This window comes from Acanthochromis polyacanthus, chromosome 16 (assembly GCF_021347895.1).
Source record: "Acanthochromis polyacanthus isolate Apoly-LR-REF ecotype Palm Island chromosome 16, KAUST_Apoly_ChrSc, whole genome shotgun sequence".
Lineage (NCBI taxonomy): Eukaryota > Metazoa > Chordata > Actinopteri > Pomacentridae > Acanthochromis > Acanthochromis polyacanthus.
In genome coordinates, this window is record NC_067128.1 from 14,366,880 (window position 1) to 14,391,141 (window position 24,262).

At 40.2% G+C, this 24,262-nt stretch overlaps 1 protein-coding gene across 5 annotated transcripts in view; it reads left to right on the forward strand.

Moving 5' to 3' along the window:
• col12a1b (collagen, type XII, alpha 1b) overlaps positions 1-21,016 on the forward strand; it is a 153,979-nt gene extending 132,963 nt beyond the window's left edge. For 4 of the 5 annotated variants that reach the window (XM_051960986.1, XM_051960981.1, XM_051960985.1 and 1 more), the window contains 13 exons: positions 1,733-1,819; positions 3,458-3,511; positions 3,896-3,991; positions 6,142-6,195; positions 8,789-8,842; positions 8,942-8,995; positions 9,307-9,378; positions 9,472-9,507; positions 10,142-10,208; positions 10,457-10,642; positions 12,395-12,463; positions 16,038-16,208; positions 20,071-21,016. In XM_051960986.1, the coding sequence (XP_051816946.1) occupies positions 1,733-1,819; positions 3,458-3,511; positions 3,896-3,991; positions 6,142-6,195; positions 8,789-8,842; positions 8,942-8,995; positions 9,307-9,378; positions 9,472-9,507; positions 10,142-10,208; positions 10,457-10,642; positions 12,395-12,463; positions 16,038-16,208; positions 20,071-20,186 (1,116 nt within the window). In that variant the 3' untranslated portion in view covers positions 20,187-21,016. Of the gene's footprint in view, positions 1-1,732; positions 1,820-3,457; positions 3,512-3,895; positions 3,992-6,141; positions 6,196-8,788; positions 8,843-8,941; positions 8,996-9,306; positions 9,379-9,471; positions 9,508-10,141; positions 10,209-10,456; positions 10,643-12,394; positions 12,464-16,037; positions 16,209-17,320 lie in introns of all 5 variants that reach the window. The other variant, XM_051960984.1, reaches the window with a different exon arrangement.
• The last annotated feature ends 3,246 nt before the right edge of the window (positions 21,017-24,262 follow it).

The window sequence follows — 24,262 nt, forward strand, 5'->3', positions numbered from 1 at the left end:
CCCAGCAGAGATCTCCAGAGACGGCGTAACAAATAAAGCTTTGTCTGAGCACAGCACGTCTGCAGTTGGACGTCCAACACATTCTGAAAAGAATTCAACTCTGGTGGATTATTATCTCAATTGCAGCAGAGCAGGGACAGCTGCTTGATTGGGCTGTTTTGCTGACGATTACAAATGATCCATACTGAATGGATCAGTGTGGACTCAGTGGAAATACTCACCCAGACTGCAGGAGTTTCACATCCATGTGAAGTAAATGTCCCATGTGAACTGAAAAAATCTGCAGTAAAGATGTAAAGTTGAACAAATGTGTCCAAAAACTAAACACAGAGAGACAGAACTTCATTTAATCTCACTTAAGTCTCAGTAAAGATTCAGCATATAGAATTTATAATCGGATGTAAAATCATTTTTGGGCTCTTTCAGAGGCAACAGAGGATCAGAATGAGAGGATATGAGAGTTTGGAGTCCACCCATAAAAAGGTGTAATGCAGCAGCAGCATACAAAGGGGCGCAGTTTGGTTGTCAAATGAAGTTTTTAAATTTTTTTGACAACATAGATAGCATTCTGAGCTCTCGTTTTTAAGCCAATCACTGTCAAGCACAGGGAGAAGCAGCCCATGTAGGTGACAACAACAGAAACATGAACCTTGGAGACTTTAAGGTGTGAAAAGACCCTTAGATACCTTAATAAAATGTGTAATATTCTCATCGAGCAGCAGTGTTCTCTCTAACACTCATCAACTCACATAAACAACAAAAATCACCACTCAGACGAACATAGCAAACCTCCATTGATGACTGTGTTCATTAAATACTATTTGTTTTATTTTGTTTTATCAATTCATCTTCTCTTCAAATGTCTTGTTTTTTTTCCAACTGACCGTCTTAAAATCAAAAGATATTCAATTTACATATGTGACAATAACGTAGAAGATGTTCACTTTTAAATAATTTGAACCATCAGATGTCTGCTGTTTTTGTTTTTAAAAAAATGTCAGTTGATTAATCAGCTGATGTTGCAGCTCAAGATGATATTTTATCCCTTGAACGTCCCCTCAGTGAAAGCTTATGCTACCTTTAAAAGTCCTCATTCCTTCTCTACACTCCATTCAGGAGGCTTTAAGGAGTTTAAAGTCCTAAAGCAGTTCTATTAGGGTTTTACTTTCGAAAATCCTTAATTTCATTGCCGTGCTGAAATCTCTGAAGCAGAAAATGTGCCTCCTCCTACTGGAAAATCACCCAGGGTGCTGTCACTGTGCCCACGGATTTGTTCTGCTTTTCTTTGCTGGTGGAGCAACTCCAGTAAACGTCACTGCAGGGCATTACAGATCAGTCTTGGCTCTGCTGTTTGTCTTTTGCAAGAGTTTCACCTACAGATTCTGTCTTGAGTCTGGAGCGGCATGCAGTTTCAGGAAATATTTATCGGGGGCACACGAGGACACAACGTGCTTCAGGAAACTTCAGTTCTTCTTTTTTTTGTAGATCTTTTCATGATGCTCACTCAGTTAATGACAGTGACTGGTAATGCCTTATGTTTGAACCATGACTGTAAGACTCATCTGCTGCAAATGAAGCGACACGGACACTATTAGATGTGAGCTCAAGTCCAAGTGTAATGAGCACGTACTTGGATCCTATTCGATTCAGGATGATTCACTTCACAAAGTGTCTCATCTTTTTGTCTCTGTTGTAGTTTGACTCTTAAATTTTCTGTTTGCTTTTCCAACAGCGAGATGAGCTGAAGTGTCCTTCTCTTCCCAACGCCTGTACCTGCACCTCAGAGGGCACCGGGCAGCAAGGACCTCAGGGACCAGTGGTGAGAATCAACTCTATCCACCTTTTAGCCTTTACATCCCTATAGATAAGTTTGAAATGTTTCCCCCTTTGTGACGCAGTCTGGTTTCTATCATAACTTGAATCAAAATCGGTCAGCAGATCCACTCCTAAACCTGCGGCGGCCTCACCACATGTCATTGTTGTCCAATATCTCAACACCTGCAGCATCTTCAGTACCATAAAAGTACCATTGGGTTGTTAGAATTTTTGCATTGACTTGGTACCGAAGTTCAGTACATCCTGTTGCTGCTGTAGTTGAGTTTAAAAAGTACTGAACAGCAGCTTTATCTTTACATTGCAGTCAGAGGGAGGAGAAGGAGGCTGGAGGTTCATCCATCAACTGTCAGACAGGCACCAGCGATTACCTTCTCCCCTCTCTTTAAAGACTTTATGAGGCATTGCAAAAAGGTTTCCCGTGGTTAATACGCCTCAGGGTGCAGTATTCTCCCTTGTTCAACATAGAGTATTTAAATAACCATAAATATCCAGACATGGGAGCGCTTTTACATGTGCATTAGGCAGGAGCAACAGCATGGTGGAAAAATGTTCCAGTACAAATAAAAGTCCTGCATTTCTTTGCTCGGGAAAACAGCCTTTAAGTGTGCTCAAGTTAACAAAGTAAAACAGTTCACAGTGGAACATGTGTGGACTGTCAGAACATTAAATCTGTAAAATTGGAAATAAACAAACTACAAGCATGAAAATCTGCAAATGTCTGATGAAATGCTTTTCTCCAAGTTCACTAGAATCTGTTCCATTACGCGTCATCGAACAGAAACAAGGCAGATTTTCTTGCTTCCTGTGAAGTCTACATTTTGGAAATGCATTTATTAATTTAATGTAAATGTAAAATCTGGATCCACACCGTAGCTGCTAAATCTAGTTTGTTTTTTATAATGCAGAAAAACCTTTAAAAAGAGACACAATGTCACCCGGAATATGCTTCTTATTAACCGCACAACGAAGCATTCTTCGGAATTATGTCTGCAAAGACACAAAAAGTTTATAAATCTGCAAAACATTAACTGTCACTGCGTTTAATTTCTTTTAATACAATATTTCTAACTAAAGTACGAATAACATTTCATGGTTCTGCTTAGGCAATTCAAAGCACTCAGTTAAATGTCAAAATAGTCAGCGCTTTCAACATTTGACCAAAGCCACATTCTAGTTTGTTTTTTTTTTTAATGGAATTTGCATATCAGGGTCTGCTAAAAAACAGACTTTAGAGTTAAAGGGAAAAGTGTGAAGTGATAAATGTCTCTTCAGTCAGTATCTATTTGAAAACATCTGTCGACCTCTGCAGCTGCTCCTCGTCTGTGCTGCAGGCTACATGAGCTGCCGTTAGTATCACACACCTGAATCTGCCACACTGCATTGTGAGCGATGCAGGCATTATGTTTAAAGAAGGGAGACTGTTTTTAATATAGACAGACGATATTTCTGATCTTTTTTTCCTTTCCTTGATAATGACAATATTGAAGGAGTGCAACGCTAAATCACTAAATAATGACTAAATGTGTTTTTGTCGTTTATGTTCCAAGATCTAACACTAGTTTTCCACTTCCTTGATTTCCTCTTGTCTCTGTTGTGTTAACACTTGTTTTTCCCTCCTCAGGGCGCACCTGGCAGCAAAGGTCCCCGAGGCGAAAGAGGAGAGGCCGGTCCTGCTGTAAGTACCTTTAGAAAACCCTCATCCACGATCCTGCTGCTTCACCTTTAAGTTAACACTGACGAGAAGGAAATCCGCGGCACATTTTTGTTCCGTCTTCAGCTATCTGGCCTCGATGAAAACATAAGATTGTTTAAAGTACAAAAAGCTTTGAAGAGCGTAAGCACATCTGATTCCACTTATTGACTGAGTGCTTTCGCTCTGTCTCTCTGATACGGAGGGGAGGTTTCGGTTCGATCAGCATTCCTCCACTCCTGCCGGCCTTTTCCACAGATTGCAACAGTAGCATACTTGAACTGGGACGAGAGCTATCAGCACATATCAACAACAAACTCCACCTGTGTTTAAATGTTTCTTATCTGACCTTCTTTTTGTATTTCACAGGGACCAATGGGGCCACGAGGAGATGTCGGACCGACTGGGCCCATGGGTCTGCCCGGACCTCAAGGACCGAGCGGGATGTCCATTCCAGGAGAGGCTGTACGTCTATAAACACACCTGACACAAACACCACACACACACACTGGTGCACGGATTGTTTGGTCATTTATCAGGGAGGGAATTTACAAGCTGGGGAGTATCTGTGGCAGAGACTCGCATTCTTTCATGTCTGAGGCAAAGAAGTGATACCCAAAGCCTTCATATCACTGAATGGTAATAAATCACTGCTTGGATTTCCACCTCGGAGGGGAGATGTACCCGGATTTAACTGAAATGTTCCCTCGTTCTGTCTCCAGAAAGGCTGTAGCAGACAGACAGACACTCATGGAAAGTAGAAAGTGCATTCATACAAGTCCTGTACATTTTCTGCTCTTTCAACCCCATTTGTCTGGCAGCTGTTCTTCCCACATATTTGCAGATTAAGATTTTAAAACATCTGATTGGTCAAGGCTGTAAGTTTGATTTCAGAACCTGAGGGGACACACTTTAATTTTTGTTACTTGTGAATAACTGTATAATTTATAAATTTGTATTTGACCGTAAAAAGTGTAACTGATGTCCCCAAATTGCTATCAGATTACCGAGCATACAGGAATAAATGAAGGTAAAACAGATGAGCATATTAGGATTTTATCATCTCTGGGGCTCTCTCGTCTGGATTTTGACAGTTGGATTTTTTTTAGAGAGATTTCAGTTAGTAATTCAGGTTCAAATCTTTATGAATCTCTGATCAACTCTAATTTCTTTCCACCTACAACATTGTAAAATTACATCAGCTATAAATAACTACAACTTAAAGATCTATAACCATTTGAAACTGATGTTTTAACCTAATTATAATAATGTGAAAATGGGATGAGCAGCAGAAGATATTGATTCAAAGGCATCGTACTGGAAAAAATGTCTGTGTCTGTGTTGCTTTTCATCTTATTTTAATATAAGCTACTTTATTGAGACGTCTAAATTCAGGTCTGTTAAGTCACATAAGACACATTTTAACTGTTGATGTGATATGAATCAAAGTTTAACTGGAAGACTGACATGATACAACCCACTAAATTATTTCTGTGAGATAAACTCAACATAGATTTAAAAAACTCACAGTTATTGTTTCTTTTCACTCTCAAATGACGTTTACATCAGAGAGCCCCTTAATCTAATGACTGAAACAGAATTAGACTTCATTTGTAATGTTTATCACTTTGAGAAAGCACGTCACTGCTGGCCAATAGTGACCAGAAATTACTTCTTTGCTGATTTAAAAAAAGGGAGGAGGAAACACAAGTCCAAGCAGAGATTTGTCAGTCAAACAGATTTTCCAAAACCATCATCCAAAGTCTTTATAATCCAGATTTATGACATGTCTTAACTGAATATCAGATGGGCTAAGGTTTGGACTCAGGGTTAAATGCCGCCTATTACCTCTGATTTTATGAAAGTGATGATCTAACATGTACTCATGCTGTGATTGGCCAGCAGGGTGGAGGTTAGAGAGTGGCGTTTGCTTTTCAACTTTGTATGTGAACAGCTCAGTAAAACACTCTCAATGTCTCCCTGGAGAGGAAATATGTGGCATTATCCCCATTTTTAAACAACATCATGCTTCCTCCTTCCCTCAATGTCTGCAACAGCCAACTTTTTACTCCAGTTTCTAGTGTGGATGTTCGGATCGACTACAAACAGATTCTGGGTCGGATTCTAGGAGACCCTAGTCCAGCCATTAGCGTCAGATTCCCTCCACTGCAGACAACATATTGTACTTGATTTCTCTAACCCAGATTGCCAAAGCCTCATTCTAACTTCAGATAATCAGTATTTTTACACAAAGCATAGACAGTGGATGTTGTTTCCCAAGTTTTCGAGCAGCCAGTGTGAGCAGAAGGTAAACTTACAGCAAACAAAAATTATGTTACCCCGTTCATATGGACAGTCAGATACCGGTTTAAGACAGATTTAAATAATTAAGTACAACTTGTGCTTTGCTATTCTGGTGATCTTTCCAAGCAGTGATCAGATCCAAAATGAAACAAACTGCGTCTCTGTGATCATATTTGTCAATCACGATGCATCATAGATTAAAGTAATCGTGCCACCACTGAATACATCCTGCCCTACATCTATCACAGCTCCATCCCTGTTGCTGTCAGTCATGGTGTTCATTCATTCATGTTGTCGTTTTCTGCCTTCAGGGCCGTCCTGGACCAAAGGGAGACCCCGGTGACTCTGGCTTACCTGGACAGAAAGTAAGTGCAGCTGTAGCTTAAGATTAAAAAAAAAAAGGATTTCTGTTTGTATATTTGAAACAGGAAACGAGGATAATTCCAGATCTTACTACTGCTCTGCTGTGTGGCCATGTGGCTGCACGCAGGAGCTTTTCCAGCTGGGGAGAATCCAGAGAGAAAAAGAGGCAGCAGGTCTCTGAATATTGCTTTTAAATTAAATTTCTGCACGGAGAAAGCCAAGAACAAGTCGCCCTGATTAACGGCGCTGTTTAAGTGTCGGCCCGCGGTCAGCTGCTACATCCTACTCTTAATGCAGTTTGTTTTATCTGGGAATACACAAGGAACTGGAAGAAGAAAATGACACCTAAGCTTCGTTGGCATGAAGTGAAAGAGCATCACGGGTCACTGTTGAAGCTCTGAGTCATCCTGAGAGCTCTGAGCAGGATGACACTGTCTGTTTTTGAGATATTGAGTTACAAATATCAAGTAGCGCTCATATCTGTCTGGAATGAAGCACCTCATCTGTAAGTTTTATGAGGTGGAAAGAAGGTAGAAGTCAAAGTTTAATCCATTCACTTCAGAGCTTTTTCCTTGAACTGATGCCTTAATGATGAATACTGCAGCTTCATTATAAGCACAATAAAGGAGAAAACTTATTATTCGTACAGGGGAGGGAGACAAAGTTAAGACAGATGACACAGAGCAAAGGTTAATGGTCTGATCACATTAAGATTAGACTGCAGCTCAGCTCATAACAGGACAGAGGATGTCTGAAATGCCTTAAAACCTATGATCATGTTCCTCCAGGCCTTCAGTATTTTCTGTCACTCAAGAGCTCAGTGAAGATACGATCCATTAAATCTGCTCACAGGCACATGTCACAAGCAAATACTGAACCCTGCTGGTGCCCTTGGTTGACCTGTAAATTAGTGTTTGTTTGCTGCTTTGAGTTCAACCTTTAGAGGATTTCAAAAGGATTGCCCTCTTTCAGAAGAATTGCAGCTTTTAGTGCTTCAGGTTAGTTTTAACTGCACAGACGTTTCTTGGAAGATCTGTTGCAACAGAGGCAGATGGTCGGTGGGTGAGAGAGTTCAGATTAGCTAACTAGTAAACCAGCCAAAGACTATTCTCTGGTTCAATGCTGTTCCAAAAACAGTAACTCTACTTGTATTAGGGCTACAACTAATGATTGCTTCCATTGTTGATATCTCTATTGATTATTTTCGCTATTAATCAATTACCGGTAATTCTTTGGTCTACACAATGTCAGAAAATGGGGAAAAACGTTGATCAGTGTTTCCAAAAGCCCAGGATGACACTTTGGGAAACACTTGTTTTGTGCACAATTCAAAAATAGTCAGTTTACTGTCATACTGGATGACAAAAACAACAAAAATAATCAAAAGCAAGAAGCTGGAATCTGGAATTTAAGCCTTCTTTTACCAAACAGTTACTTAAATATTTACTGAAGTAACAATTTTACGGACTGCATTGGGGATCTCCACTTAGCTGTACTTACCATCTGACTTCTCCTTCAAGAAGTGGCAGTGATTTCAGACCGACTGCCCTACAGTAAATTGTTTGCAAACCTAAGCATATAACCAGGTTAGTCTGATTGAGCTTAATTCAGACAATATTTAATCGTATTCACATTGACTTGGTTATGGATCAGCGCTCCATCAGATATTTCCATGAAATGACAAGACCACTTTGTGTTTGTCAGCAGCAAGGTATTTCATAATATTACAACACCTTCATTTATTCCTCACAATAATCTTTTCCACTTTGCAGTCCAGGTACCAGGACCAAGTGTGACCCGCTGCTTCCGATTTAGAATTTTGATAAGTTGGCATTAAAGAGTTTTTCAAATCTCACTCTGTCCTGATGATGAATGTCTTGCATCAAGTGCCTCTTTCTTATTTTGGTCATGCAGATGTAGAGTTCTTGCTAATTAATTTAGTTTGTGAAGCCTAGCTAGCTTGTAAAGCTAAGGGAATTTGGTGCCTACTGAAGTTTCACTCAACCAGCTTCTCCAACAAATGTTTCCACCAGTTAAGGACCACGCACCTACGCACTGAAGCAATTTAACTTCCTGCGTATTCAAGTGTTTTGCTTTGGGACACTGCACAGAGCACCAGCAGCCTTAATGCAAAGCGTCACAAAGCTGCACGCTCATGAGTGCGGGTGATTAATCAGCATTTTGTTCCTGTAAGACAAAGCTGCTGAGTGCATCTCCACGTGGAGGGTGTTGATGGAGCGACAGGCTGCAGGTGACCACGTTGGAGCAGATGCTATGGCAACATGCATTTAATGACTTGCAGAGCATGCGGGCCCTGCTTTATTATGGCCAATAAAACGGATCTGGAATATATTTTGTGCCTTGTAAATCTTATGCCAAGGCATCAAAGACCGGAGAGGTCTGACAATAAAAACAGTGAGCAGGGTTTCTGAGCAAATGAGCGCAAAAAATGAGATTTACTGGTCAACACGCAGAAATCCGGTGCTGAAACAAACCAGTTCGAGTTGGTCGATCACAACAGAAGTGGCCTCTTTGTAATGCAGGACACAGAAGGTAAAACAGGCTTTGATTGGAGATGTTTTCTTGCGTTTGCAGGGTTTACCGGGTCCTCCTGGTGCTGTCGGCCCCATCGGAGCAGTAGGAGTAAGGGTGAGTACAGACAGGCTGCTTTTAATGGCAACCATGCACTCATTCTTTAAACATGAACAGTATCGGTTCAGGTTCTCAGTCCTGATTTTATGTTTCCAGGGACCCGTAGGAAAGGAAGGACCAGCTGGACCCAGAGGCCCTGCAGGGCCCATGGTAAGACTTTCAATGGTTTGAAACATCTACACCTGGGAGCTGCAGGGCACATAAAGCTGAACAATTTTAAGTGCCTTGCTCAATGACAAACTGTCTCCACTTTTACAAAGGAGAAACATTACTCATTATTTTACTATTATTGTTTTGATTTTATTAACAAGATCTTTAATCACAAAAAGAATTCTTGAACTTTTTATCACAACAGATGATCAGACAGATCAAATGGCTTTGAGTGTTCAAGAGAGTCATGAGAAGAAGCTTATCTAAATTCATCTTCTGATGTTTGATTAGTCTTCTTTGTTTCCTTGCAGGGACCTCCAGGATCTCCTGGAATACCAGGTGCTGCAGGAAAACCAGGAAATCCTGGAGACTCCGGAGCTCCTGTAAGTGTTTTTGCTGTCAGTGCAAAATCGAGCGTTCAGCCAGCAGCACGTTGTGTTTGAATGGTGTCAACAGTTCAGTTTTTCTTGTTTCAGGGTGCTTTAGGTCCCAAGGGAGACAAGGGAGAGAGAGTAAGTAAATATGAACTATTCTTACTTCATTTTGGCAACGATGCTACAAAAAGTATTAATGAGGCAGTCGGGCTGATGAAAACAGGAAAAGATCTCCACACTGCAGTCTCCTGTGCTTCATGAATTTTCTAGAAATGAGTTCAGCTGATTTGAAACAAAACAGATGTGGCACATTGTGTTAAATTAATAAGAAAATAAGATCCTGGGACTCAGCATTGCGCCTCATGACCTGGTGTATTTATATTTACGAGGGTCGCTGCGCTCATGATACAATGCTGGATGTCTAAATCATAAAATATTACATCAAAGAGCAAAGCTGTCAGTCCTTCATCAGGGCAAATACTTGACTAAAGGAAACCTAAATGCTTATTGCAACACCAGATAAGGTCCACCTGTGTTTTTTCATGCAAGGACTTGTGGGAAATACTGTTCATAATTGTCCAGACACACAGGAACCTTGACAGATAGACACATTAATACAGAAAGCCAGTGTGGAATAAAAATAATGGAAATACAGAACAAGGGGATTTGAGTGAACTGCATTAGTAGCTTTATTCTGAGCCACTAAGCTTTACAGAAATGTTTTATAGTAAAAGAGTTTCCTGAATTTTGAACCCTGCCTCTCTCCACTCAGGGCGACTTTGCTCCTCAGAACATGATGCGATCCATCGCCAGACAAGTGTGCGTGCAGTTAGTCAATGGTAAGTCACCTTTATTTATACAGCACAGTTAAGACAAGTTCACCCAAAGTTCTTTCCATTTAAAACAAAGGATCAACAACACAAATATACGTGGTTAAAAGCAGCAGAATTTATTTTTCCTGAACTTAATTTGGAGGTTGTTCTGGGAGCCAGACTGCAAACTGCACCTCGTCTTTCATGACTTAGTAAGTCTGCCACTGACTGTGTGGGTTTCTTGTAATGCTCCTTTTTGCTCTTTAATGTTTCAGAACAAATGACTCGTGTCAACACATTACTGAACCAGATCCCCAACGGCATGTACCGCAGCGCTAACCCGGGTCCTCCAGGGCCTCCCGGACCTTCTGGCAGGCAGGGACCCCGTGGAGAGCCAGGCGCCGCAGGAAGGAACGGTTTCCCCGGAAGTCCTGGATTACCAGGCCAGCAGGGAGAGAGAGGTAGGACTTGGTCTATCTGCTGCACAGGAGAAAAATAAACCTGGACTCAAATGATTTCTACAACTAGAGCGCAGACAGCATCACAGTGATTATTTGTTCTGCAGCAGGTTTGTTTAAAATGCACTAAACCATCACAAGACGTTAAAGAGGCTGGACTTCATCACTCATCTCAGATATTCACTCCAGATTGAGGCAGAAGGTACCAATTCAATAATGTAAATCTGGTACAAGTTAAGGTCCTGCCCTGAAAATTTACTTTAAGAATGAACAAAAAACGAGCTGTTGCTCATGCTTTGATATAAAAACAGGATTTTACTGTTGTACCTGATCGTCTTAAATTATTTTATTAGCAGCTACAAAATGATGATTCTTTACTTATAAAAGGATTCATTTGCTTATTAGTCTTATTATTTTTTTGGAAGAACTGATTAATTGCTTTGTAAAGAACGAAATTTTTTGACATTTTCTCTTGAAAACCTAAATTATATCAAAATAGCTGCTAGCCATTCAACGTGATAAGCACAGTATTCTATAAGTGCTTGTTCTGAATTCTAAAGTACACAGCAACTGTTGTGCTCTGTAAATGGCGCAATATTTTCCCCTTAAATGTAGTGAATTAGAAATTGACACGAAAAAGGAGTTGAACCACTCGCAATGCGCTGTTTTCTACTTGTCAGGAACCTGCTCTACTTTCTGCTTTTCTTTTGTCGCTGTGGGGGGAAAAGCATTTCAGAAGATGCAGATGGTAAAGCTTTTAATAACAGTTAAGACGGGACATATTCTGAAGACAACAGTAGACTGTAGTGAGATGGAGGCTGATCTGAAGCAGGAGCTCTCATGCTTTACATCACTTACACCAGAAAGCCATTACTGTGTTTGGAGGATAAGACCGAGTGCTTGCTGCCAACAGCAGTAAACATGCTGGAGCTCGTGCAGACAAATATCAACATCTGACACTTTCAGTGCAGCTGTAAGTGACATGTTTTTTATAGTTCTGGCTTTGAGATGCAGTGCTTTGGATTAGAGTAGAGCAGCGACTTTGAATTTGTATTATAAAATCTCAAATTTAATGTCAGATGAACAGTGTGTGTCTCACACATGCTTTTATATACAGTACAGCAAAACAACGACACTTAACATACAGAGAAAGCACCCACAGGAGGCTTTAGGGTTAAGTGTTCTTGGCGGGACGAGTCCGTTCCATGATATCTGTCCAACTGTTCATGTCTTTCACTGTTCAAGACCAGACTGAGGGCCACTGAAATGAGCCAGAGAGGAAACTGGCTGCAGTATAAACCCTGCAGACTACCAGCAGAGAAGACACCAGGAGTCTTATACCAAATATTAAATGTCATTGATATAATGTTTTATGTTTACTTTGATTTACCCAACATTTTACATTTTGCCTTGTTGCTTCTACTGTTCATCTGTTATTCAAACTTTAGCCTTAGTCACGTTTCAAATCCATTATGCTGGACTTCACAGCCAGAACACTGAAAACATGTCACAGTCCTGATGCACCGATAAGACAACTCTCAGCTCAGCAACGACTGGAAGTCTTTTTAAAGGTTCATCTGTAGTCTTCTTTAGTCAAAAATGAACCATCAGGGGCAGTCCGAAGCAGCCAGATTTTAAATTTGCCCTCTGATCACAAAAATAAATGAGTGTCTTATGTTCATTTAGGAAGCTAACTTGTTAATAAACATTTTAATCTGTAACTACAGGACTGTCGATTCTGTGTGTTTCCTTCAGGCCCCGCAGGAGAGAAAGGTGATCGAGGAACTTCAGGAGTCGGACAGAAAGGACCAAGGGGGCCAGCAGGTATGTCTCAAAGTCTTTTAAGATATAAACCCAAAATGAGTAAGATATTTCTCAGATCACAGCCTGCAACAAAATCTGACAGACAATAACAATTTAAACCACCCCATGTCAATACGTGATTAGTCATATCATCTATAAAACTACTTGCTAAACTTGCCAAAGAACAGAAGCAGGAGGTCATCAACTAGCAAATATGGATTATGATAAAATTATGATGAAGATATATACAGGTATTTGTACTGTAACTCTGTAAAAACAACCTTCAATGTTGAAAATTAGTTTCTGTCTCTCTGCTTGGTTGACAGTTGAGTTCAGGTGAATCCTCTGGTCACTCCCTAACTACAAAAATAATATACATAATGTTCAGCTAACTTCAGTCTGCATGAGTCAGAACAATATCATCTCATCATGCCTTAACCCAAGAATGAAGTAGACATTCATCAAATTGTGTAAATGATCAATTTCCCTCAATTTAACCGTTTTCTCCATTTTTACAATCATTATAATGTGAAGCATTTCTAACATTAATAGCAATTAAGACGGAGTTTATAACAAGAATTATCTTGTTATTAACGTAAGTTTGGATCTTGTTATAAGATAAATAAGAAAACATCTCGACACACATAAAACTCATTCGTTTTTTTCTTTTTTTGTTGCTAACACTATGCTTCTGTTAATGTACGACACGCTAAGAATGCAGGAACTGATTTTAGAAGCTGCCTGAAAATCATCAGGTTTCTAAGATTTCTTTAGCATCAAAATATTTCACTTGTACTTGTCAGTTCATCCAGTGTTACCCAGAAAGAAGAAACTTTTAGTAGTATTTGATGAGCGTCATTTATCAAAATGTATGAAAAAATATACAATGTTGCTGATGTTGCTGCCCACAGTCTGACTGACCGTGTCCGTGCTAATATTAAACTCCTGCTTCTTGGTGAAGTTTATGTTCACACAAGTAAAGATTTTAAATGTATGACATTTTACAAAATACTCATAAAGCATTCAAGCTCGTGTTCACTGGATAAAGTCGGGTAACATGACTGTCTCAGCACGTTTTGGTCACGCAAATCAGACAGAATAAATATCGAAATGCAATTCAGTCTGTTGCCCAGTGTTCTATTTTTGACTGAAGCATTAAATTGAAAGTATGACAAACAATCTTTTATTGTTTTTTGTGGTGGATTTATAAATGAATAACACAAAAATAAATAGTTCTTTTTCAATTTCCAGAGAACAAATGATTCACAGATTGTCAAAGCTCTATCTGTCTCTTTCCAGCAGCTTCACTTTGGCTGTTAATATCAGCTCCATGTGTCTGACCAACACGCACCCTCTTTTCTGCTTCATTTCTTAAAAGATCTAACCCTAACCCAGACATGGATTAACGCTTTCTGTCTAATGTGGTTTCCCCATCAAAATCAAGTTTAATTATTGGTTAGAAATAGTTAAACTGGCACCCACACCTTCTCGTTCACTGAAAAATCCAGGCTCTATTAGTAGTATATTCAATTTATTGTGGAGTAGCAGCTGGGTTGGACGCTTCTTGCAGACTTTGAGGGTGTAGTTACTCTTTAAGTGGTGATTTAACCAGGCGGAGCTGTGGGGTTGTAACTTTAAGCTCTAAATTGGCAGTTAAGATCCCAATATATGAGTTACAAACTATCAGGATGTCACTTCCCAACAAAACTCAACAAGCACAAAACCCTGAAGTCACCCTGTCCGTCTAATTCCACACCACCCAGTCCTTCTGCAATCCAACTGCAACCTCCCAACTCTGAGGCAGTCCAGCCCATCAGAGAGAAGAAGAAGAAGAAAACTCCATTGTGTGAGACTAACAGGGTTAAGTTGGAAAAGGAGGAAGATCCTCATTCACAACACATGCTGGGGACGGTGAGGAGGAGACAGCCGGTCAGGAAGCTTTCCAAGCCGGCTTTGTCCAAGTCTAGACATAACGCAGAGGAGGAAAAAGGATCAGCAAATCCTGCTTCTTTTTCCCCTCATAGTTTACTTTTTATTTTTCTGTTCCAAACGTTGTGCCCGAGACTGTCAGCAGCAGCGAAGTTTGTTATGTTTCCAGCTGGAGTTGAGCGAAGCGATAATGCTGAGCCATAATTATCTGTTTAGTTCAAAGATCATAAAACACTGCCTGGAGTTTTTACGGAGGCAGTTTTACAGCAATAGAATAAAATGAATTCATCTCTCTAAATTAATCAAATAACAAGAGTCATAAACAGGTTTCTATAGTTGGAATGATAAAAACCCTGAACCACATGGAGTACAGTCACGTTGAGCCTCAGCGTTTCATTAAAGCTTTTACACCGGATACAGGGTCAGAGTGGGTTTCTGTCTATCGATTCGTTCTGCACCATTTGGACTAATTCATCTTGAAATCTGCTAAATGTATTGAAGCTTTTCTCCTTTATTTTGGACTCATGCTACAAGTTGAGGCTGCAAAATACAAAGCTACAGCTGTTGTTTTCATTATTGATCACCTCTTCAATAATCCCTCTTGAGTAATGTCTTCTCTCCATTAATCCTTCTGTCTGTACAATGTCAGAAAAAATCGTTGTTCCCTAAACCTGACTGAGATGACATCTAACGTTATCCAGCCAACATTCCACACACCGGAGATATTCCATTTAGTGTCATTTTATACAGGAAAACATTTATTCTTTTGTATTTTTTGCATAAAAAAGATGAAAAGCTCTAAAGAATGTGATAAAAAGATACTTTTCCCCCCTTGTTCCTCAAAAAAAAACCAAAAAAAACACACATTCCGTCTTAACAGCATTCACTGATTTACACCCCCTGTCAAAAGTTTTGAGACGGGTTCTAATTTCTTTGAATGAGAATGTGTCTCAAAACTTTCGACAGGGGTTGTAGTTGGATCGTATGTGATGGATCATACTGTTGCATGCGGTCATTTTGGTAGAATGTAGTTTCGTTAGTTGTTCTTGTCAACAGTAGACAAAAAATATATAATTTGTAATGACAATAATTTTTTGCACTTTTCATTGAGGCAAAATCTCAAAGTGCTACACTAAAGATACGAAAAGGATAAGAACAAAACAATCATGTTATAAAAACAAAACAACTGGAAAAAATAAGAAAAATCAAAACTTCAGGGGCACGTTTAATTAAAATCTGTATTTGTTTGGTCTGTCTAATGCAGACACACCTTTTGAAACACAAAAAAAAGATTTTTCCACAAATATTTCATGATAATATTTGAGATTGTGTAAAATTTTAAGGTTGTCCCAAACATTTTCCACCACTGCACGTCCACCCAATGCAGTGTTCGCACTTCAATGCCGATACATGACTAACTGTTGACCCTAAAGACTCGCATGATGCTTTGCTGTGACTTGAAGAACTTTCAGACCTGAAGAAGTCTTTTAGATTGGAGCTGAAATGTCTGAAAAGTCCAGCATTTAGGAAACCCATGATCTGATCACTAAGAATCTTCATAGACATAATACTGACAACTAAACACACATGTAGTTACATCATCTATGTCTTCCAGTGAACTTTGTAAATGTTTTACTGATCATCAGGTGTTTTTTTTTCTCACCAGGTCCACCAGGAGAAAGCAGAACAGGAGCTCCAGGACCATCAGGCTCTGCTGGACCTCGTGGTCCACCTGGACGTCCAGGCTACGCTGGAATCCGCGGGCCTCCAGGACCTGCTGGATATTGCGACTCTTCTCAGTGTGTTGGTATTCCTTACAACGGGCAAGGATACGTAGGTACGTAAAGAGCAATGCACAGCTACTGTTTCTAATCAACTCTCAATCTGGGATCAAAAATATCGAAAACATTTTGGGAGATGCACTTTTTCCTGTCGTCCCTGGAGCCAGATGAGTCGGGTTGTGGTTAGCTTAGCATAGCAAAGACTCGAAGAAGAGGATAACTAAACTCTAACAAAAGAAAAATACCAAACACATTCAATGATGTCTGAATATCTAACCAGCTAGTTACCAGTCTGACAGTCACTGTGAGAGCTCTATGAAAACTGGCATCTGTCTGTGAACTGAATCCACAGATTTCATCAGTTTGACTCTTAAAATTAGGATGTAGTCCTCTGACTGTTTGGTGTTGGTAAAGTTCTTATACAGCTGTTTAGACAACATTTTATATTTTACAACTTCATTAATAAATTTCTCTTGTTGAATTAAAACAGGGTGTTTTACAGAATAATCTAAGCTTCATATTCCACAGAGAACAATTATAATTGAGTAACTGCACACAGCGGATGTTCTCTAAACCCGTGCCTCTATTTTGTGCTTGTATTGATGAGCCTATCAACATATATAAGTTTAATTGACTGCAGCAATAAATGCCAGAAAGTGAGAGGCCTGTAATATTAGATTTTGTTGTCTATGTCGCAAGAATACAAATTCTGATTAGGGTACTTAGCAACAACTTGGCATCCCTGTTGTCTGCACCCAGCAGTGTGCGTCTCCACACGGTAGTATAATCAAGGTCTGAGAAGGTGCTTTCAGACAGCGGTTGCAGCAGAGCAGCGGTTGCAGCAACCTCTGATCTACCATCCATGAGTGATCATGAGTTCAGACGTCAGCAGAACAGAGATTCGGTTTGAAACTTCTTCCAGTGTTTGTGCTAAGCTAGGCTAACACAGCTTGGAGCTCCTATCTCTGTAGTGGAAACACAAAGGAAACTCACTCATCTGCCTCTGGTTTACACAAGAAGATGTGCATTTTTTTTTCAAAATGTCAGAGGATTAATGCATGTATGAAACTTTGTAGTCACTAATCAGTAGAGACACGTAGAAGTTGTTGATCCACTGTCTCCTGCTTTGACCTGACTGACACCTTCCATCCTCTTTGGCCTGTTTCAGGTTCACCATAGTAGACTTGTTATGCCACCTGTGCTGCTTTCACTGACTTCCTGAAAAAAAACAAAAGTCCTGTAACTGAAACACTTGCTCACACACTCTAGAGCTGTTTAAGGGATAACCGCCAAAGGAAACAATTAACAAACTGTGCTGAAAAACAACAACAACAAAGAGGGAACCAGTACTAACAACGACTCACAGCCAGTAGAACAAAACAGCACCAGCAGCAGCGGTGATGGCACCGACCTGTTTAGTGGCCTGTTTGCATCTTGAAGCCAAAGACCAAACAAAGAAACCTTCAGTTGAGTGGAGGAGCATGCACCAAACGACAACAACAAACAACCCAAACAAATACTAACAAAGGTGGATTTGTAGCAGAGAAACCAGTGCAGCCACTGCAGCATCACCAGCAACAACAGCAGCAGCAGCAACATCAACCCTGTTAACAGCATTTCTCTTCATGTGACATGTAAATAAACTAATGTGTGCCTTGTAAATGATGTTTGAATCCAGTCCACTAAATCCACTCTTTAACATCTGTAGTTTTAAAGCTTGTGCCTTGCAAAAAACAACCTGCTGCTTGCTGAATGCCAAAAAAAACGCCATTTTTATTCTTTTTTTATTTTCCTGCCCATGTGTCTGTAGCTGTTTTAAACTGCTCAGGGCCATACTGAACCACTTCTGCACATGTGACCCTGGAAGTTTAGATTCACCACTTCATGTTAAAAAACAATTTGCTTTTCCTTTTTCATTGGTTTTATTTTACGTTGCTCTCCAAACCACCTATGCGGTCTCTGTATGGTATAAAATGCTCACAATGCAAACCCAAAGAAGTCTCTAGTCTGATGGTAGAAGAACTCGTACTTGATTTTTATGTAGAAATGTTTTGTTGTAATTTGTGAATGATTTGTGGAGAAATGGCAGTGTTGGTAATGCTTTTGTGATAAAGTCACCTGTAATCAGACTAACACCTGGACTTCTAACATCAGCATAAAGGGAGGATATTAATGTACTGAAATGTTACCAGGGGTGTGTCCAAGGGGGCCTTGGGTGACCTGATCCCACATTCACTAAATCTGATGGTTGATTGGTTTGCATTTGTGGCTTTGACGCTGTCTCAACCAGTAACAGTCCATACAAGGCATGCTTGAGAAATTCTGTAAATTAAAGATTTAATTTTGGAAATATCTCATCACAAACTGTTTAGTAGAATGGTAACAGAGGAAGTTTGTCCAGTTATATATATATATACATACATTCTTGTAATTAAGAAATGAGCCCAAAAACAGTACACCTTCCCTGTTGAGAAGCAGGAATCAGGGAAATCTATATATATTTTTGTTGTAAAAAAAAAAAAACTTGAACATTTAATTGATTAATTTGATCAAAACCTTAGATCGACTCATCACTTTAAGTGTAACTGACATCACGAGTGTCACACCTTCTTTTTAAATGTAAAATATTGAATTTAAAGCTGTAGTGTGGAACTTTTACACTATAAATAATTGATCCCTTGCATTAAAACCAAGCAAGTAAACACAATACTAATTAATTCTTTTGACTCCAGATAAATCCCCTACTTTCTCCTGGGACAGGTGTAGCCTAGTCAGCTATCAGCAGGACTAGTTTCTTTAGTGTTCCAATGTGCCCTCAAACCTAAAAATTTTTGATTCTTTCACAAAGTTTACTTCTCATCCATGAGGCTTCCTTAGATGTAACTGACTGATGGGGAGTCCCTGGTACTTATTCTAAACTCCAATGCACAATACCCACTGCTCTTTAACAACCCAAAACATACGTGCCTCAAGATGTGAGTGGTTGTCAAACTGCCACATGAAGAATGTCTCAAAATGTTAATGTTGGTTTAACTGTCTAGGGAGGGATCCCAGGACTGTGACAGAGTTACCCGATAAGTGGTGCAATAGATCCCATGGTGCTATAAAGGCATCTGAGTCTTGAGTTGGCACTTGGCCATGAGCCTTAAGAGTTGGAAGTTACAATACATGAGACTCCCCACCAGTCAGTCAGAACTGAGAAAGACTCTTAGACAGGAGATGATTGATTGATTGATTGATTGATTGATTGATTGATTGATTGATTGATTGATTGATTGATTGATTGACTGATTGATTTAGACTTCAAGTCAAAAAAGAGAATTCTGGGGGTCTTTTGTTGAGGAACTTTGATGATTGAGATTCTATACAGACTTTATTTTGTGTTAATTTTTTTCCCTTTTAGATTTAGATATTGTTAAAACAAATTAAACTCTTATGGAGCATCAAAACTGACAGAAAAAATGACTAAATTAGCTGTAGCTTAGACGACCAGTTGGCCTTAAATAGCCTGATTGCAACTGAGCAGTGTGTTTTGTAGTTCTTGTGAAATTCTCTTTTTTTTCCCACCAATTATTTTTCAAGCAACATAAGATGTGAAAAAATCCATCTAGCCACATATATAGTTGCTGCGATTGGCTTTTTGCGGCTGTTCCGACCACAAATGCTACCACTTCAAATTACGAGTGATGCCCGTTTAGGCAAAAAGAAGTATAAATTGGACTGTACCACCTGCTGTGTCACACAAGCCACCCCCTCAGAAACCCCGTGGCCACGCCCCTGCTGATTACTAATCCCCTGTGTCGGTGCTTGAGCTAGCAGCCAGACAGAAACATCACACTAACCAGTTCTTCTTGTGCATGCTGAGACAATTTTAGAGGAAACTCATGCTCAACTGGCCCAAACACTATCTCCGAGCAGGCCGATACCCACCTGAACCTGACACCCGAGTAGTCCCTGTCCCCGAGGAGGAGGTGTCGCAAAACCAGCGTCGAAAGAGATCACTATCAAGAAAGGAATCCAACAGGTCAACATAAGACAAGCCGTGCCCTCTTTTTCTGTTTTTTTCTTGTTCATCCTGTGTTTGTTGTTGGAATTATACACAAAAAATGGGGTTTGACACCTCAGATTTATTGGAAAATACCTTTAAATGCCTTTAAATGTATGTGAATATTCCTTTTTGTGGCAGGTGAAGGGTTTGGACGGACGGACAGAGGGAGGGAGGGAGTTTAAGGTGGATTGTTAGGCAAAATTTGGAAAGTGGAAGAAAAAAAATCATGAAAACCTGTGAGCTTTCCTTCACCACTTATGTTTTTTGCTTGTAACATATTTGCACCGACTTTGTATTGACCAGCAGTGTTGACCAGTGCACTCATTGTAACAAAGCTAGCGATGGTAGCGCAGGAAAGAAATGTTCACAATTTCAGGACATCAGATGAGAAAAGAGATTTCTTCTGTCACAGTTGACCCAGTATGTTCAATATAACCCTTCTCATTCAGTTCAGTGTTGTCGGCTCAGTTTCATTATCGCAGTTAAACACCGCTTTCATTTTGTATCTCTAGATTTGATATTTATCGGTTTTCCTTTATTCCGTCACAGCTAATTTTACCATCGGTGGAATTGCATGTCTGTGGTGTATATTTAGTACATGTTTTGTTACATTTCATTTTGTTTTAACCAGAATATAGTTGTTGTCATTCCTGTCATTTTCTCAGTATCGAATGCAGTGGAAGCCTGCCTGCAACACTATGGAAATGGTATTGCTGCTTCATGTTTAAACTGCAGATTGTGAATTCCACAGCCTTATTTTCTTATTTATTTCTGAGAACAGAAGAGGCATTTTTCAATAAAACTACTGAAAATCTACGCCTGTGTGTTTTCTTTGTGTCTCAGCGGTCTGATCAGACTCAGTAAAGGACATGAGCTGAAGCAAAGTGGGCGGGTTTTTATTACTCCGATGTGGATTGAACAGAGCGGCATTTACTTGATGTTTGGGATGGACTTGGGCTAACTGTTCAGGCACTTAGACTCAAGCGAGGGGCTGGATTAGCTGTTGGATCTAGAGGAGCACTTAAGCCATCAAGAAGAGCACGTAGGGAGTATTTTACTAGATGAGCGCTTGAAGGAAACTGGTTTTGACGAGGGGTTTACTTGAAAGGCACTTGGGCCAATCGGATGCGCTCAGAGCAACTAGAGACACACGTTGACCAGATATTGGGGAGAACTGACTAACTAGAAGGGCACCTGGAGTCAACAAGAGCAGCACCGAGAACTTGCAGGGCAATTTAGCTGACTACAGCAGTCAGTAGTGAGCACTTGAGCCTCTAGGGCAATATATACATTGCAAAGGCCAACTAGAGCTGTACTTGTACTAACTAGAAAAGCCGACTTGTGGGTCACTTGGACTGACTAGAGGGCTACTTGGGCCAAACAGAAGGAGACCGACGAGAAACACTAACTAGAAACGCACATGGAAAAACCGCAGACACTCTGCCAGACTAGAGCAACACCAGGACAACTAGTGGAGCTAACTAAAGTGTCACTCGAAGGGCATTCACACTAACATGGAAGGCACTTGTGCTCATTGGTGGAACAGTAGCCAGTGAGAGGGGCACCCTGAGGTCCTTGGGTGGACTTGAGGTTTACTTGGGCCAATCCGATGCACTCAGGCAGTTTGATCAGATAAAGCAGGGTGCTGACTAAGTAGAAGGAGATTTGGAGGGCCACCTGGAAATTTAGGACAATTGGAGCAGCACTCTAGTCAAGCAGACTAGAGAGGAACTGGTACAAACGAGGGGAGCATTTGCGCAAACAAAGGGGCACTTAGGGCCACTGGGGCAGAGTATAGACGAAGAGCCCAATTGACCCTGTCTGTATGCATTAGTGGTAAATGAAGCTTGCAGGCTCCAGGCTGTGCCAATGGCTGCAGACAGACCACAGTTAAGGTTTTTAAAAGAGGTCAGTAGTCAGAATTCATCTGCACATTGTGCACTGTTTTATTTCTCAGAGGGAAAGACCTCCATCCCTGAGAAACTTAGAAAGACAGGCATAAATATGGCAGTCAGGAAATTGAAAAAGTGTCTTCTTGTGCTTTCATGAATGCTCACTTCTTCTTTTTTTTCTTTTTACAACCCTGAAGCCACGAGCTGCTCAGAGTCGGCTAAACGTCATTGGCCTGAATTATTCACTGTTGTTTTCTCCTCAGATATTTTCCCTCTGAATCACTGCCACAAACATAAAGCCTAATAGCCGAGCACATGAGTGAGACGTACTAATCATGTATAAGCTGTAAACATCAGATCCCCGCCATGGAAACACCTCATCAGCTCAGATGAGTTCATCTCTACTCAAGTGTGACTCATCCGGAGCTACCAGTTTCAAGTGATCCCATGAAGGCAGTTTAGATTATCGAAAAGGAAAAAGGAAAAATACCCATTGGTCTTAGTTTCACATCTGCACCGAGTTCTTTGAAATCAGTTATCACGTCACCAGTTGTACTAGAATAATTTGTCCCCTCAGGCACTGGTTTATGGTGTAACTGTAACTGACTGTTGCTTCTTCAATAAAAGAATATTAATTACCAACTAGTTTGATTACTGATTAGAAAGTTTCAGACAAAAAGATGAGACATTTGTCATTCCAACCTCTTAAATATGAGAATTTGACTGCTTCAACAGTATACGGAGGCCTGGTGGTTTATAGATTCAAGATTGAACAGCAGCACACATATTTTCTTCACTTGTTGAATCAGAAAACAGAAATCTTGTCAAGAAAAAGAAGCGCTGCAGAAATTGTCATCTCTGCTGTTTTTAATCAGAAACCTCCGGTGCTTTAATCAGAACGGGATGAAGAGGAGGGAGCGGCCTTGTCTCCTCGGAGGTTTCCAGTTTATCAGCAGCTTTGATGTTCCCCCCTGAACGCCGCACAGGACGGAGACACAACCTTTGATGGTGGCAAAATTCAAAACATATCTGACCATGATGTCATTTTTCATATTTCATATTTTAAACGTCGACTACTGAACGTGACTAGGAACAAACCCTAAACAGCACACACTTGCCCTTTATCCTGTGGAGTGGAAATTAGATTAAAGACGCTTCAGGGACCAAAGAAAAGGACACTGAGGCTTCTGCTGTCCAGACAACACTCAAAATATTTTCATATACCAATTTAATGCTCATGTGTAACTACTATAAATCGAAGGAACTGTGTTGTTTAACAGCAGAGGTATCACAGTACTCATGAATCTAAAAATCAACACCATATTTCCCATAAAGTTTGCTGTTTCAGGTTACAAAGAGGCTGTTTGGTTCTGTGCACCAAGTAGACTTTACTATAAAGGACAAACATGCTGACATTTCTACCAGGAATCCAGGCAGCTTTAACAGTGGAACAGCACATCTCTGCAGTTCTTTACAGTAATTATATCGGAAAATGTAGATATCAATGATTTATGTAATGGAGGTGTGTCAGGAACAAGCTGAGGAGTGTGTAATTTTGAACACTCACAACTGCTTACAGGCAAAAGTTTTGTCCAGTTCATCCACAGCTGGATGAAAGAGAGCTATTTCATAACACATATATGGAAATGTACAGATGTAAGCAGACCAGGTCTGCAAAGAATACAGTATTTCAGTATCAGTGCATTATTTTACTCTTCGAACAAGCCCCTGAGGAAGAAACAGATGAAATACTGCCCATTGAAATTAAAGCGAAACAAAAAGAAAAATTCACAGATATAACGGTGAGTAGAAAAAGATGCCGTTGACTAACTACGACAAGCGAAACAGTCGATCTTGTTTCCTGCTGGAGGTCCTAGAGAAGATGAGACAATGGGCTGTTTTAGGGCTTCCTGATGCTTTGGGTGTGTTCAGCATGCTGCTGCTTTAGTTTCAAGTGTATTTGTGCAGCCCAGTCTCATAAAAAAAGTATTTCAGGAGGCTTGATTTTACAGCAGTGAACTTTTCTTTTGCCTGTGGAGCAGAATCTCCAAGCAACTATTTTGTTTATTTGTTTATTTTATGTCAGCATGTCCACAGTGCCGTTAAAATGCTGTACCAATCTGTGTGTCTGTCACATTTTGAAACATGCTGCACCAGTACATCTCACACT